The sequence below is a fragment of the Xyrauchen texanus genome, chromosome 2, assembly GCF_025860055.1.
Source record: "Xyrauchen texanus isolate HMW12.3.18 chromosome 2, RBS_HiC_50CHRs, whole genome shotgun sequence".
NCBI lineage: Eukaryota > Metazoa > Chordata > Actinopteri > Cypriniformes > Catostomidae > Xyrauchen > Xyrauchen texanus.
The window spans coordinates 4,913,618-4,927,834 of NC_068277.1; the positions used below are offsets into that span (position 1 = coordinate 4,913,618).

The 14,217-nt window shown below is 40.0% G+C and overlaps 1 protein-coding gene across 1 annotated transcript in view; it reads right to left on the reverse strand.

The window, feature by feature from the left end:
* myom1b (myomesin 1b) overlaps positions 1–14,217 on the reverse strand; it is a 63,811-nt gene that overhangs the window by 12,124 nt on the left and 37,470 nt on the right. Inside the window, exons 11-24 of the mRNA XM_052141391.1 lie at positions 12,824–12,948; positions 12,323–12,506; positions 11,033–11,207; positions 10,698–10,819; positions 8,013–8,209; positions 5,888–6,014; positions 3,908–4,092; positions 3,698–3,812; positions 3,328–3,484; positions 1,813–1,919; positions 1,673–1,717; positions 925–1,061; positions 479–623; positions 339–398 (exon numbers count right to left, since the gene is read on the reverse strand). Of these exons, the coding sequence (XP_051997351.1) occupies positions 339–398; positions 479–623; positions 925–1,061; positions 1,673–1,717; positions 1,813–1,919; positions 3,328–3,484; positions 3,698–3,812; positions 3,908–4,092; positions 5,888–6,014; positions 8,013–8,209; positions 10,698–10,819; positions 11,033–11,207; positions 12,323–12,506; positions 12,824–12,948 (1,881 nt within the window). The remainder of the gene's footprint in view (positions 1–338; positions 399–478; positions 624–924; positions 1,062–1,672; positions 1,718–1,812; positions 1,920–3,327; positions 3,485–3,697; positions 3,813–3,907; positions 4,093–5,887; positions 6,015–8,012; positions 8,210–10,697; positions 10,820–11,032; positions 11,208–12,322; positions 12,507–12,823; positions 12,949–14,217) is intronic.

Genomic DNA, 14,217 nt, shown 5'->3' on the forward strand with positions numbered 1-14,217 from the left:
AACTATTACAACTATTTCCAGTGATGAATGTCACTTGCCAAATTAAACATAGAACATAGAGGTCATGTTAGAAACAGGGCTGGACTGGGAAGAGTAATTGGCCCAGGATTTTACATAGCAACTGGCCCAAAAGTGGAGCCAGGGGTGGTTCACTGTCCTTTTCTGCATATCGCGGCAGCTCAAATTCGGCCCATTTCGGCCCGCTCGGTTCTCCCGATGGCCGGGAAAATGCCCGATATGCCAGATTACCAGTCCAGCCCTGGCTAGAAACATCATTGCATATTGTTTCACATACCATTTTTAAGAAGAATATACTTATAGTCAGTGCGATCTCTTACCTTGTTTCCTGTGCCATTCTTTCCTCTGGAACTCAGATTCCTTCTGTAACTGCTTAAACACTAAAACAATTGAGATAATATTATTAATACACTCTCAATAAATGACATACATGTACATGTGTGTGGACTTTTAAGTGTACCATCTCCGGTTAGCACTAGACTGGACTTGTTAGTGGCTTTGCCGTCCTGTAGCTGGAAAGTGAAGGTTCCTTCATTCTCTTTGCCCAACGACTCCATGAACATCTCAACAATGCCCGTATTCTTATCAAAGTTCATCTTGTATTTCTACAACGCACATAAAACAACTCATTTACATTTATGCATTTGGCAGACACTTTTATCTAAAGCGACTTACAGAGCCCTTATTACAAGGACAATCCCCCCCGGAACAACCTGGAGTTAAGTGTCTTGCTCACGGACACAATGGTGATGGCTGCGGGGATCGAACCAGCAACCTTCTGATTACCAGTTATGTGCTTTAGCCCACTACGCCACCACCACTCCACATTAATGCAGGAGCTGTGATAGGACTGTTTCCAATGGAAGCCAAGCGTAGTGCTTCATGTTAGTTTTATATTGTTCTCACCTCTCCCTGAGAAACCACATTGTCATTGAACATGTATTCCACTTTTCCATTAGCAGAGATCTTTTCGGCCTGCAGCCAGAAGCGGACTCTTCCCTTCTCCAGCAGCTCCACGGCCAACTTGGATTTCAGAGGGATAACTAGGTTGAAAAGTTTGTAGATAAGCTTTGAGTTTGGCTTGAAAAAGCCTGGCCTGTAAGTTCAAGTAGGTTGAAAAATGTTAATTTTAAAAGCCTTTGAGTGAGTCAAACAGATTGAAAGCTTGGTTCACCACTAGCGGTGAAGCGCTGCAAACCTTTGGCAAACATCTGCTGCAAAACACAAGCTCGTTTGCATGTGAAAATCATAGTTTTGACTTTTTGTAAGGGATGACAAATATGCTGTAAACTTGTCGCAAATGTGTCACTTGTTATTTTCACATACTGTATAATTGAGCTTGTGATTCACCGCAAATGTTTGCCAGAAGCTTGCAGCTCTTCACTGGTAGTGGTGAACCTCCGGCAAACCGTTGGCAACAATGAAGAGTTTGCCGCAGGTTTGCAGCAAAGCTCACTTGCATGTAAAAAGATCAGTGGTGAATTTGTGGCGAGTTTTTCTCCACCGAAAACAGAACTTTCGAAAATGCTCTCCATTTCTCTCCATTTGGAAAACAACAATGACGTTAGGAAACTGAAAACATTGTTTTCAAAAACTAAACATAGTGTTATTGCAGTGTAAATCCTTAAATAAGTTTAATGAGATATTTACTCACTGGGGAATTTGTGCTCGTGACTGATCATCAGCAAATCTTTTAGACCTATTGAAGAAGTTGAATCATTAGAATCTATGAATCAACAACTAGTATCTTAACTTGTTCTATCATACACAAATGAGAAATAAAAATACACTGACCTTCCTCGGTCAGTGTGTAGCTGGAAGAGGCTCCGTCAGTGTGTGTTACGACACAAGAGTAGATACCCAGATCATCTTCAGAAGGCATGTTAAAGATGGCTTTAGACCTACAAAGCGAAAAATAAAGAGTTACTAAAAGATAAACACATCCTAATCTACTTTTACTATAATTAACGTCAAGTATGATTGAATTGTTTGTTACATTATTAATACGTTTTCATAAATGGCTCAAGAATTTCAATAATCCACTGCTCTAATTTAAACAAACTAAAGATTTTTTTTTTTAGCTATTTTTTACTTTTTTCTTGCTTTGCTAAGCATAAACCTCACTAAATATATTCACACTTAAAAACAAGAGTAGACAGACAGACAGATAATATATAGATAGACAGACAGACAGACAGACAGATAATATATATAGATAATATAGGAAGGGCCATCCAGGGTAGTGAGAGCGGACGAGCAAAGGGGTCGATTTCGGGCAGATAAATTGGCCCTCCACGACCATGTCAGCTCGTCTTGCACTTCCGGGAAGAATGGTGGCGGGCGGGGGGGGGGTGTGGCTGGGAGCGGCGCCCAGAGCCGAGGTACCAGTCGTCAAGCCGCAAAGGCTGTGGGGAGGACGGAGGGTTCCAGGCCAGCCTGAAGGCGGCAGCCCTGTCGAGTCCTCCGCGTCAGATGCCTGGACGCTCTCCTATGCGGCGGCGACATCATCCATTTCCAATGGCTCAAGGGAGAATGCCGGCTGGCTGTGTGGCAAGCTGCACTCATCCCGAGCTCGGACGGAAGCAAGCGGGCGTGTCGGGGGCGGGTGGTTCATGGGGATTTACCCGGCGAAACCGAGCCCGTCATCATCCCCAAATTACCTTAATCACCAGCCGGGTCTTCCTCAATCCCGTGGGAAGGAGGAGCGATGTGGGGCGGCTGAAGTGGCATTCACCCTGAGGAAGGCGAGCCCCGACTGCAACGCTGCCATGATCATGTCCTTGCAGTGAGTACATGAACCATCCACGAACGCCACCTCTGTGTGATCGCTGCCCAGGCACACGAGACAGCGTCTGTGGCCATCGGTCCTGGAGAGATATCGACCGCATCCAGGAACCACAAAGGAGCGGAAAGGCATCTTTAAAAAGACGCGTCTTGAAAAGGATGTTCAGTGCCGCTGTGTGTTGCTCTTTTTGTGAGTGGAAACTCAACTCTTTTCGAGAAAATAATACTCCAACAGCAATGCTTCTCGCCAGTAGAGTGGAACAGTTGTGAACTCCGCTTGCTGCAGAACCGCTCGGCTCCAAAGAAAAACTCTGAGTGACAGACGCATACCCGCTTCCCTTTATACCCGTATGTCCGGGGGCGTGGCATGCAAATTCTGACTGCCAACTAGACATTGGCCTTTTCTCAAGATTTTTTTCAGGCCTTTTTTCATAAACAATGAAAAACTTTAACAGATTTTGAAGCTACACAACCCAACTGTTTTCAATTCAAAATTAGTTAACAAACTATCTAACGCAACCTTACTTGTTGCCCTTGGTCTCGATGGTCATGCGTTCAGTTTCTGCCATTTCCTTGTAGTTTTTGGACCAGACAAATTTGGAGTCAGCCGTGAGTTGTGAACACTCAAAATTGAGTGAAATGACGCCATCGTCGTCAATGCTCACAACTATCTCAGCAGTACCTGAAAGAAGGAAATGGGTTAGTTTACTTTTGTTCAGACTAGATTGGTTATACTTATTAAGGTTTATTTTAGGCCTAACTTGGACTTCCCATGGACTTGTCCATCCTTGTTCAACACCCGAATGAAGCTTATTTCCCATTAGCGGCTCCAACTTAATTCAGTGCGATTTAATTTCCTAACGTGGTTTGATTTCATCTCCATCCACTTTAATACCTGGTTTAGTCACAGCCTCAACTGGTTCTGTGGACTCGGATGCTTTTCCTACACCAGCCTTGTTCTGAGCGCGCACACGGAAAACATATGAAACACCCTCCTTCAGATTCTTGATCTAGAACAATCAAGAGAAGCCACCAGTTACCAGCACAGGCCTGTGATGATGTCACAACCCTAAAGAAGCCCATCGCCTCCCAAATACACACAAACCTTCTTGTATGTCTTTTCATCGGCTTTCTCATTGACTCCTCTCCACATTTCAAAGTCGGCTTCAGCCTCCTTGATATCAATGTAGTATCCATTGACAGCATCACGACCCTGATAGACAGGCGGCTTCCATAGCAACACCAGAGAGTCCTTACGCACCTCCTGAACTTGGAGGTCATGGGGTGGACCTGAAAGAAATGGCAGTTAAACAACATTTCAAACAAAGTGATTAGCATGAGCATATGATACATATATACACATATACTGTATAAACGTATATTGCAATAAAATTAAAATATATTGTTTGTTTACTTATGATAAACAACTTTGTTTTTCCATCGTTTATAATTCAATTAGGTCATTTGCAATGCTTCATGGTATTAAAAACAGCTCGTTTTTAAAAGTCAAACATCTTTAAACCTGATACAGTGTCTTAAAAATGCAGTGCTCATGGTGTGAGATGCTGACAATAGTGAGGCACTTTATAAAGATCAAGGACATCTATATGGTTTATAAAAACAATTTATAATATAGCATTACAAAAATAACTTATCATAGTGTACAAAAACATCTCCAAGTGTCCAAAAGTGTCGTCAAACAAATAAAACATAATAATTGTACATAAGAACTAATTACACATGCGAATACAACAATGGCTAAAGGTTTGCTCGCTCTCTAAAGCATCCAATTATGAGTAACTAGATCTCATTCAGTTCCATTCTGTGTCATTTGAGTCATCATTGAGTCTGTATCATACATTGGCGCCATCTCCTGGTGGCCATCTGTAATTAGAGTGAACGCTCCTCTCTGCCCATATTTGGAGGACTTCCACCACCAGTTGCAGTGATTTGAATCCTAATACAATTGGTGTAGCGTTCCATGACACTGGACAACATACTACATCATTTCAGATGAAGTTATCTGATCCAGGACAGCTAATGTGTTTTTAGCCAGATAGCACATTATGTCATGTGTGCACATTGTGTTTTGTGTGGATTATCTATAGATCTATGCATCCGATTATGTGTGCTCGTTTTAAAGATTCTCGTCTCCTCTAAGTAATTGTACAGTATATTATATTTTATTTTCATTTATTTATCGTGAAGTTATAAGCAAAAACATGGCATATAAGCAACACCTGTTTACATGTAACATGTTTGTCAAAGATATATACTTAGCTAGTAACTACTCTTTGAGAGCTTTCCATTGACACATGACATGACACGACACATGGCTAAATATCAGTTTTTACTGATTACAATAATTTGTGCAGAGCAAAATTATTAATAAATTATCAAAATGGAACACTTCTGGTTTGTCTGCAAATTTCAGTTTTGGTTATAAAGCCTGCATGCATTGTAAATTATAATGATAAAAAAATTATACCCATTTTGTGCTGGTCAAGACTGTAGTTATTAATATTTTGCTAATAATTTTTCCCCTATTCGAGCTTAAAGGGTTTAAAGAACGTTCCGGGTTCATTACAAGTTAAGCTCAATTAACAGCATTTGTTGCATAATGTTGGTTAACACAAAAATGTATTTAAAAGCAAGGGTTACAGTAAGGCTAATATAAGGTTAGCAGGTGATTTTATCACACTAAATTCATGTTAACTTGTATATTGTTCACGTCTTGTAGCTATACTTTTGAAACAGTGAGTATTTTAAAGTTTATGGATTGGCCCCCATTGACTTCCATTGTGTTGACCTGATTTTAGTGTGATAAAATAACCTGTTAACCTTATCAGTGAAAATGTATATTTAATACCAAAATTACAGGGTTTCATTTCTATTCTTATGAGAATACGTTTATAATGTCATTTTACAAAGATACATTTTAACATTTATAATCAACAATGCCACAAAATACTTTTTTGTTTGTGGATTGCAGATCTGTTTCTCTAGGGGTGTTACCTTTATTGTGGGCAAACAAAACTTTGCTCATAAGTAAAAATATTAAGGTTTTTTATGAGTTTATTTCTACCTGGTACAGCAATAGTCCACTCTTCACACTTGAATACCTCACTGGGCCGGGACGGGATGCCCACGCCAGCCATGTTGGCAGCACGTATCTGGAACTGATACAGCATGCTCTCCTTCAACTCTGAGACCTAGAGAGACAAATAAAGCAAAAGAGAAGGGGTGGAGGTCTCCAACTTGCAACCTTAAGCATACGGAGTTGGAAAAGTATTTGCCCCCTTCCTGATTTCTTCGTTTTGTGTATTAGTCATAATAAATTGTTTGAGACCTTCAAGATGTAACATAAAACAAAAGCAACCGGAGTAAACACAAAATACAGTTTTAAAATATATATGTTTTTTTTATTGAAGCAAAAAAGTTCACCCATGTGAAAAACTAACTGCCCCCTTAAATTTAATAGCTGGTTGTGCCACATTTAGTAGCAACAACTGCAACCAAACGCTCCCGATAACTGGAGATCAATCACGCTGTAGGGGGAATTCATCCCACTCTTCTTTGCAGAACTGATTTAGTTCAGCCATATTGGAGGGTTTCGAGCATGAACTGCCCGTTTAAGGTCCTGCCACAGCATCTCAATAGGGGTTCAAGTCAGGACTTTGACTACGTCACTCCAAAACTTTAATTTAGCCTCTTTTGAGTCATTCAGAGGTGGACTTCCTCCTATACTTTAGATCATTGTCTTGCTGCATAATCAAGTTGCGCTTGAGCTTCAAAACACGGACTGATGACGGGACGTTCCCCTTTAGGATTTTCTGGTAGAGAGCAGAATTTGTGTTTCCCTCAATTATTGCAAGTCGCCCTGAAGCAGCAAAGTATCCCCAAACCATCACATGACCACCACCATGCTTGACCGTAGGTGTGACGTTCATTTTGTGGAATTCCGTTTGATTTATGCCAGATGTAACGGGACCCCTGTCTTCCAAACAGTTCCTCTTTCAACTCATCAGTCCACAGAACATTCTCCCAAAAGCTCTGGGGATCATCAAGGAGTGTTTTGGCAAAATTCAGACGAGCCTCGATGTTCTTCTGGGTTAGCAGTGGTTTCCTCGTCACTCTTCCATGGATGGCATTTTTGACCGGTGTCTTTCTGATAGTGGAGTCATGATCAGTGACCTTTATTAAGGCGAGAGATACCTGCAGTTCCTTGGATGTTGTCATTGGCTGTTTTGTGACTTCCTGGCTGAGTCGTCACTGTGCTCTTGGAGGTATTTTGGAAGGACAGCAACTTCTGGTAAGGTTCACTACTGTGCCAAGTTTTCCCCATATGGATATAATGGCTCTCACTGTGGTTCTTTGGAGTCCCAGAGTCTTTGAAATAGCTTTGTAACCCTCCCCAGATTGATGTATTTTAATCACCTTTATCCTCATTTCTGGAATTTCTTTTGACCTTGGCATAGTGTGCTACCGGGTGAGAACTTTTAGCTAAGCTCATGCTGCTGAAAAAGTTTATATTTAGGTGTTGATTTGATTGAACGGGACTGACAGTAATCAGATCTGGGCGTGTCTAGTCCAGCTGAACCCCATTATGAATGCAGTTTCATAGATTTGGGGATCCCAGTCCCAGTTTGTATTGGATAACTCTTTTGCTTCAATAAGATTATCATTTAAAAACGGCATTTTGTGTTTACTCAGATTGTCTTTGATGTTAGATTTTGTTGAATTTTTGAAACAATTTAGTATGAAATATACACAAACACAGAAGAAATCATGACGGGGCAAATACTTTTTCACAGCACTGTAATTAAGGTCTACTTATTGGATGTTTCTTCAAATATGGGCACCTTTGGCCCTGTGAACTTTCAGAAAACTATGGTATAAACCGTTTTCACACAATACGTAATATTGAAATGGTTGATGTTTGGTTCACTTTTTGTTTACATTATCACACTTTCAATTTAAATGTAATAATGATTATTTTATGATGGATTTCCATAGTTTAAGATTGAAAGTCTGGGTCTGGTACAAAGGTAAAACAATTATATTTATACATAAAAGGCATTTGAAAACACTGTAACTAATAAGGGATTGAGGAAGCATTAAAAAAACGTTCTACTTTTAGTTTTTAATAAAGTTACACATAAAAGTGCCTGTAGTTGAAGAAACGCTCTATTCCACAGTGCCACACTCACTCTGTACGCTCTCTCGCTGACAGACTTGATATTCGCCTCGTGCCATTTTCCCGGCACTCCACCGATGACCTCACGGTAATCAACAAAGTAACCGGTGATGTCAGCGCCACCGATGAAAGTGGGCTGTTTCCAGGCTAACACCATCGAGTCGCGCACACTCTCCAACACTGTGATGCCATAGGGTGGAGCAGGGGATGCTGGGATAGCAGAACACAGTTAGCACACTGAAAACATCATTTACTTCATCTGTATTTCTGTCTTGTTTTCTGGTAAAATATTCAAACATCCTTAAAACAGCATGAATGTACTTGAGAAGCACAATGCAGATGTTGAGACTTATTGAACTACGGAATAGTTCACAAAAGTACGTTTTTGCAATAATCTCAAATATTTAACAATTTGATTAACACCTATGTTTCTTGAGGCAAAGAAGTTAAGAATGAGAAGATCTGTCATTTGATGTGAATAACATGTGTCTGTGTGAAACACTGCAGAATATACAACCATTAACATGCATGTAAAACATGACAGCGCCTCCCAGTTGCCTTTTTTATATTTATTTTATTTTGCACAGACCTCTTGTGCCAAGAGACAAATATGCATATCGAGTACTGCCCTGTTTGGCCTTTGTGAACTGTGATTAATAGCTTTTGAAAGTTGATTGGTCGAGGGTGGCCGATATGCAACTCGACAAAGACACTGCATGCAAAATTTCAAGTTGATCGGACCAATGATCCCATAGTTAGAGCTATTTTTATGTTGTGTCATAAGTGTAGCGCCACCCAGTAGCTGAGGCAAGCAATTTTTTGTGTGGGTCCTCAGTTTGAGCCTGTACACAAATGTCCCAAATTTGGTGAAAACATCTCATTCTGTTCAAGAGTTATAACCATTTAAGTTAAAGTGGCCACGCCTACTTCTTGGCATACCATGTCAAAGTTGAATCAAAAGTTAATTATAAAAAATTTATTGGTCCCGATTGGGCAAATGGCCTAGGACTAGTTTACAAAAGTGAATTATTCATTTTTTTAATGGTTATTGGGACTCCAGAGAATCATTGTGCACTGGTTGAGGATTCAATAGGGTTCAAAAAAAATGAAAAAGGGAAAAATTCAAGAGGTTCAAAATGCAAAGAAATAAAATAAAAAAGGAATTAAAAAACAGGACAGGAGACAACGGGACCAGAAAGTTGGCTCTGAACGCAACTGAACACTGTTCTTGTTGTAGGGTTAAACATTTGTGTGCAGTGCTTTATATTATTATTTAATAAATTTTTTGATGAGCTTTTATTTTGAATTTGCTGATGTGTATTGAGTGTCTTTTTTGATGCTGTTTTCCCTTGTTAAAATACTTTTTCCTCCCCCAACTTTGGTTGATTTCTCTAAAAAGTGTCAACAGTGGGACTATGTTGTGCAACCAAAACATTTCAACATGGCAACATTGGCTCCACCAGTGGGGGTGAGTTTGGGGCGGGACTATCTATTTGTTCGACCAATGGCAGTTTGGGAAACCTGTTTGAAAACTGTAATAATTTGTTTGCCGTGTGATGATATGAAGCATTTTATGTACTGATTCCATTAATATTTAGTCTTTTCCCTCCAAAATGTTTGTTTTTAGCGGCAAGAAAACTGATTCGCTGTCAACAGCAATGGAATGCATCCGTGAATGTCATTTATAAACGTTACTAGGCAACCAGTAGTGGGAACGCCCACTAGCGACCTAACCGCCAGCCACTAGCGACCTGCAGTGACAAAGACCGCTGGCAGTGTGAACGCAGCTTTAACTTGAATGACTTAACCTCCAGTGTGCTGTCTGTCTGCACTGGTCTCAGAACAGTTTGAAAAGCAGCTTATTTTCATCCTAGTTCTGTTTACAGTATCTGAAAGCAACATGTTCCAGCTATTGGAAGCATCCGTTGATTCTCAATGTGATAATACACAGTGAATATGAGCCTATAGTCCACGTACGTGGTCATTGTGTTTAACAGCATGGCGTTTTGTGAAAAATCAATGACATTTTTAAAATGGCACATCGGATGAAACTAGAGACTCTAATCTTTTGACTCAAACAGGTTTTAATGTAAAAACTTAATTAGGTTTTTTACCAGATGTAGTTTTGTTTCCCTTTCTTACAAAGACAAACTCTGCTGTGATCGGCACCATGTTGTTGTGTCACATGACTGCATCAAAAGTGTAACCCTTTACTGACAGCTTAGAGTCTCCTGAACTGAGATCAGTCTGTTTAAATTAAATAAAATTGTGCATAGCCAAAATGTAATGTCCACGTATGTGGACGCGGGGTCTCAAGAGGTTGAGCATATTCTAATAACTGTTATTAGACTGTTGTAACTATTGTAACTGTTATTAAAATAATGTCATTATGTAAACATCTTAATGGCACCGCTCTGTTGGATCAGTCGTGACCCAAACTAGACTCTACAAGTCCTGACCCCGTCTCCCGGGAGAATGCAGGGGCGGAGCTTCATAGTTTGGTGGGTGTGGCCTTGACACTACAGTGCCATAGAGGGCATGTGGAAATGGGTGGCTAAGTATGGTTGGCAGAATTGAAAAGTGAACGTTGGCCGTCTACATGATGTGATTTTAAGAAAGAAATAAAATAAAAACCACAACAATGTACTGATGACCTAAAATTAGAAGTTATAAATATACCAGTTCATAGATGACTCACCAATAGCAGCTTTAACTACAATAGCCTCAGACTCCTGTGAGCATTCACTGATTCCCGCAGCATTGACGGCTCTTACGCGGAAAACGTAACTCTCTCCGGTGGTCAAGCCATGACAGGTAAACCTGTATGAACACATATGGAGAGATATTGGTTCATTATGACCTCAAAATGACAACTAACACAGCTAATTTTGCCATTTATTAGTGATGTTATATTAGTGACTCACATTTTCTTCTGAAAACTGCTTCTTCTATGTATAGTTTGATGTAAGACTGCTGATTAGTATTTTGTAATGTGTATTTTGTTGTTGATGATTTTCAACTTTTTTATGATACCTAGTGCCTTTAACAGGCTTATTGTTGCATGGTTCCCAAGTGTTGCTCCCTGCAATGCTGCTCTTGATGTAATAGCCCACTAGCTCTTTAGCATCACAGGACGCCTCCCATGAAACCACCACAGATGTGTCTGTATTGCGGGTTGGCACCACACGGCCAGGAGCAGATGGTATATCTGGTGGTAGGAGACAAACTAACTTAACTGAGGTGATTATCTTTCAAACGAGCCCACACACAAGTTAATCAGATGCATTGATCATTAGGTAATCCACGCGAAGCACAATGTTACATGCGGCCTCCAGGAGATGGCGCCAAATACACGACACAGACTAAATGAAGCAGACTCATTGAGTCAAAAGGCACTCATTCTTAAATTATTAAGCATTATGCTTAAATGCATTCTAATAAAAATACTAATAATAACCTTAATTTGGTTTCACTTTACAATAAGTTTGCATTCACTAACATTAGCTAACATGAATTAACAATCATTTTGCAGCATTTATCAACTTTATGTTCATTTCAACATAAAATAATACATTTTTAAAATTCAAAGTTGTACATGATTACATTAATGTACAATGAACTAAACATGAATAATTGTACTTTAATAAATTAGCATTAACTAAGATTAATAAATGCTGTAAAATTATATTGTTCATTGCTAGTTTATTTTACTTAAAGGTGCTGTGAGCGATTTTATCCGTTCTAGAATTTCTACAAGCTGTCAAACTGAGCCGTTAGATTAGCCACGCCCCCTTTTAACCCAAAACCCTGCACTCAAAAGAGACAAAATGAGCTTTATTGAGACCGACACGAGCAGAAACCGTTGTCAAAAACAACAGCAGCACAAAAGCGCCCTCAACTGGCAACTGTTATGAACAACGTGGCATTAAAATGGCATTAAGCCTCAATAATCTGCTGCAACTACAATACTATGAGAACGTGCAAAATGAATGACAGGTCGAAAGCGTCAGAGACCGTGGCCCATGTACGTATTTGCATTTGCTGAGTCTAGAGCAGTCACAGAGACTAGTGAGATATCTCACAACAATTATTTCATGAATATCTTTCAGGGAGTAAATCATGTAAAAATCACTTACAGCACCTTTAATGCATTTGCTAATGATCACGAAGAGAACCGTTTATTTAAGCATTCCACCTAAAGCACATTGAGAAGATCTTTAAATGTGCTACTGTATATAAAAATAAAGGGTAAGATCAACAACATCACAGCATATGATTTCAAATTATAATGTAAAATTATACATTTATAAGTGGACATCATACCTAGTTTGTCTCTGACTGTGGTGGCTTCGGTTGGTTCTGATGGTTCTCCGACACCAGCTGAGTTACAGCAGCGAACACGGAACCGGTACGACTTTCCCTCCGCCAGATCAAAGAGAGCAAACCGCGGTGATTTCACTGGGATATCAGTATTCACCCGCTGCCAGCTGTCTGTGCCTGACACACACTATACACACACACACACATTCACGCACACACACACACACACACACACACACACACAAACACACATTCACGCACACACAAACACACACAATAACTAAACAAGGCCTATTACTTAAACAATAATGAAATCTTCATCAAATTACAGTGGAATTCAAAATTGTATTATTAAGTTGGAAATAACCAGAAAGAATTAAAAAAAAATATTAAAAACAAATAAACATTATGACAAATATAAGCATTTTCACAACTGATCACAGGCTTTTGAATCCGACTGCACATCAGGGGCGGCACTGGTGGGAGTGTGAAATCAGTTCTGACCTTTTCCACGTAATACATGACCCCTTCATGACCTTTCTCACCAGGGGGCTTCCAGCTTAACACCACATAGTTTCTAGTGGCCTCATTGACTTTGAGCTCGCAAGGTCTGCCTGGAACTATGCCTTCTGTCAAACAAAATACAGCACATGATATTGGTAGATTTATTGATCTGTTTGGGTAATAAACTGTGGGAGGCATGTTCAATGGGAATAAAGGACATGCCAAACACACAAGGTTCCCACACCGGTTGACCAATGAATTGTCCGCTCACAGTCATGAAGCATGTTGCATTTAAAACTGGCCAGTAGTTGAAAATGACAAGCTCCAGATCAGAATCGCCAAGCTGTTTGTATAACTACACTTCTCATGTGGTAGCATCGCTATTCTCGTATGAATCTTTTCATCTGCAAATCTGTTGCATTGACGGTTTGGTTCTGTGGCATCTTGCTCGTGTCTATGTGTGTGCGAATGTATGTGGGTGACAGCGAGTGAGAGAGAGAGAGCGAGTGTGCTTTCCACACAGTAGCGGTGCGACCACCACGCAAACCTTGCAATTGTGTTTGGCCCTGGAGGGCTGACAGTGACGTGTTGTTTTGTGTTCACGTGCGGTGATGCTGTTTACACTCGTCTCGGAGCGGTTTACATGCATTGTTAAGGCAAAGTGCTGCAGGTTCACCCATTCGCGCTATTCCAAACATTTGAACCCACTTAAAGTAATTATACAAATCTAAAAGTCACAAAAAAAGTCAACATCCAAGGAACTGCAGGTCTCTCTCGCATCAGTAAAGGTCACTGATCATGACTCTATCAAAGACACTGGCCGAAAATGCCATCCAGGAAATAAAGTTTTGGAGTGGCATAGTCAAAGTCCTGACTTGAGCCTGAATGAGATGCTGTGGCAGGACCTTAAACGGGCAGTTCATGCTCAAAAACCCTTAAATATGGCTGAACTAAATCAGTTCTGCAAAGAAGAGTGGGATGAATTTCCCCCACAGCGTTGTGAAAGATTGATCTCCAGTTATCGGGAGCGTTTGTTTGCAGTTGTTGCTGCTAAATGTGGCACAACCAGCTATTAAATTTACGGGGGCAGTTAGTTTTTCACATGGGTGATATAGGTGTTGGATATAGGCTGCCTTTGTTTTATGTTACAACTTGAAGATCTAAATCAATTTAGTATGAAACATACACAAAAATAGAAGAAATCAGGAAGGGGCAAATACTTTTTCACACGACTGTATGTATTATAAAAAATAATAATACAGATAATTAAAATGCATGACACTATTGTGGCTCACAAGTAAAGCATTTAAAGGACGGTAACACTTACAGTAAGATTTCATTTGTTGACATTATTTAACAACATTATTTAACATGAACTAATAATGAACAACACT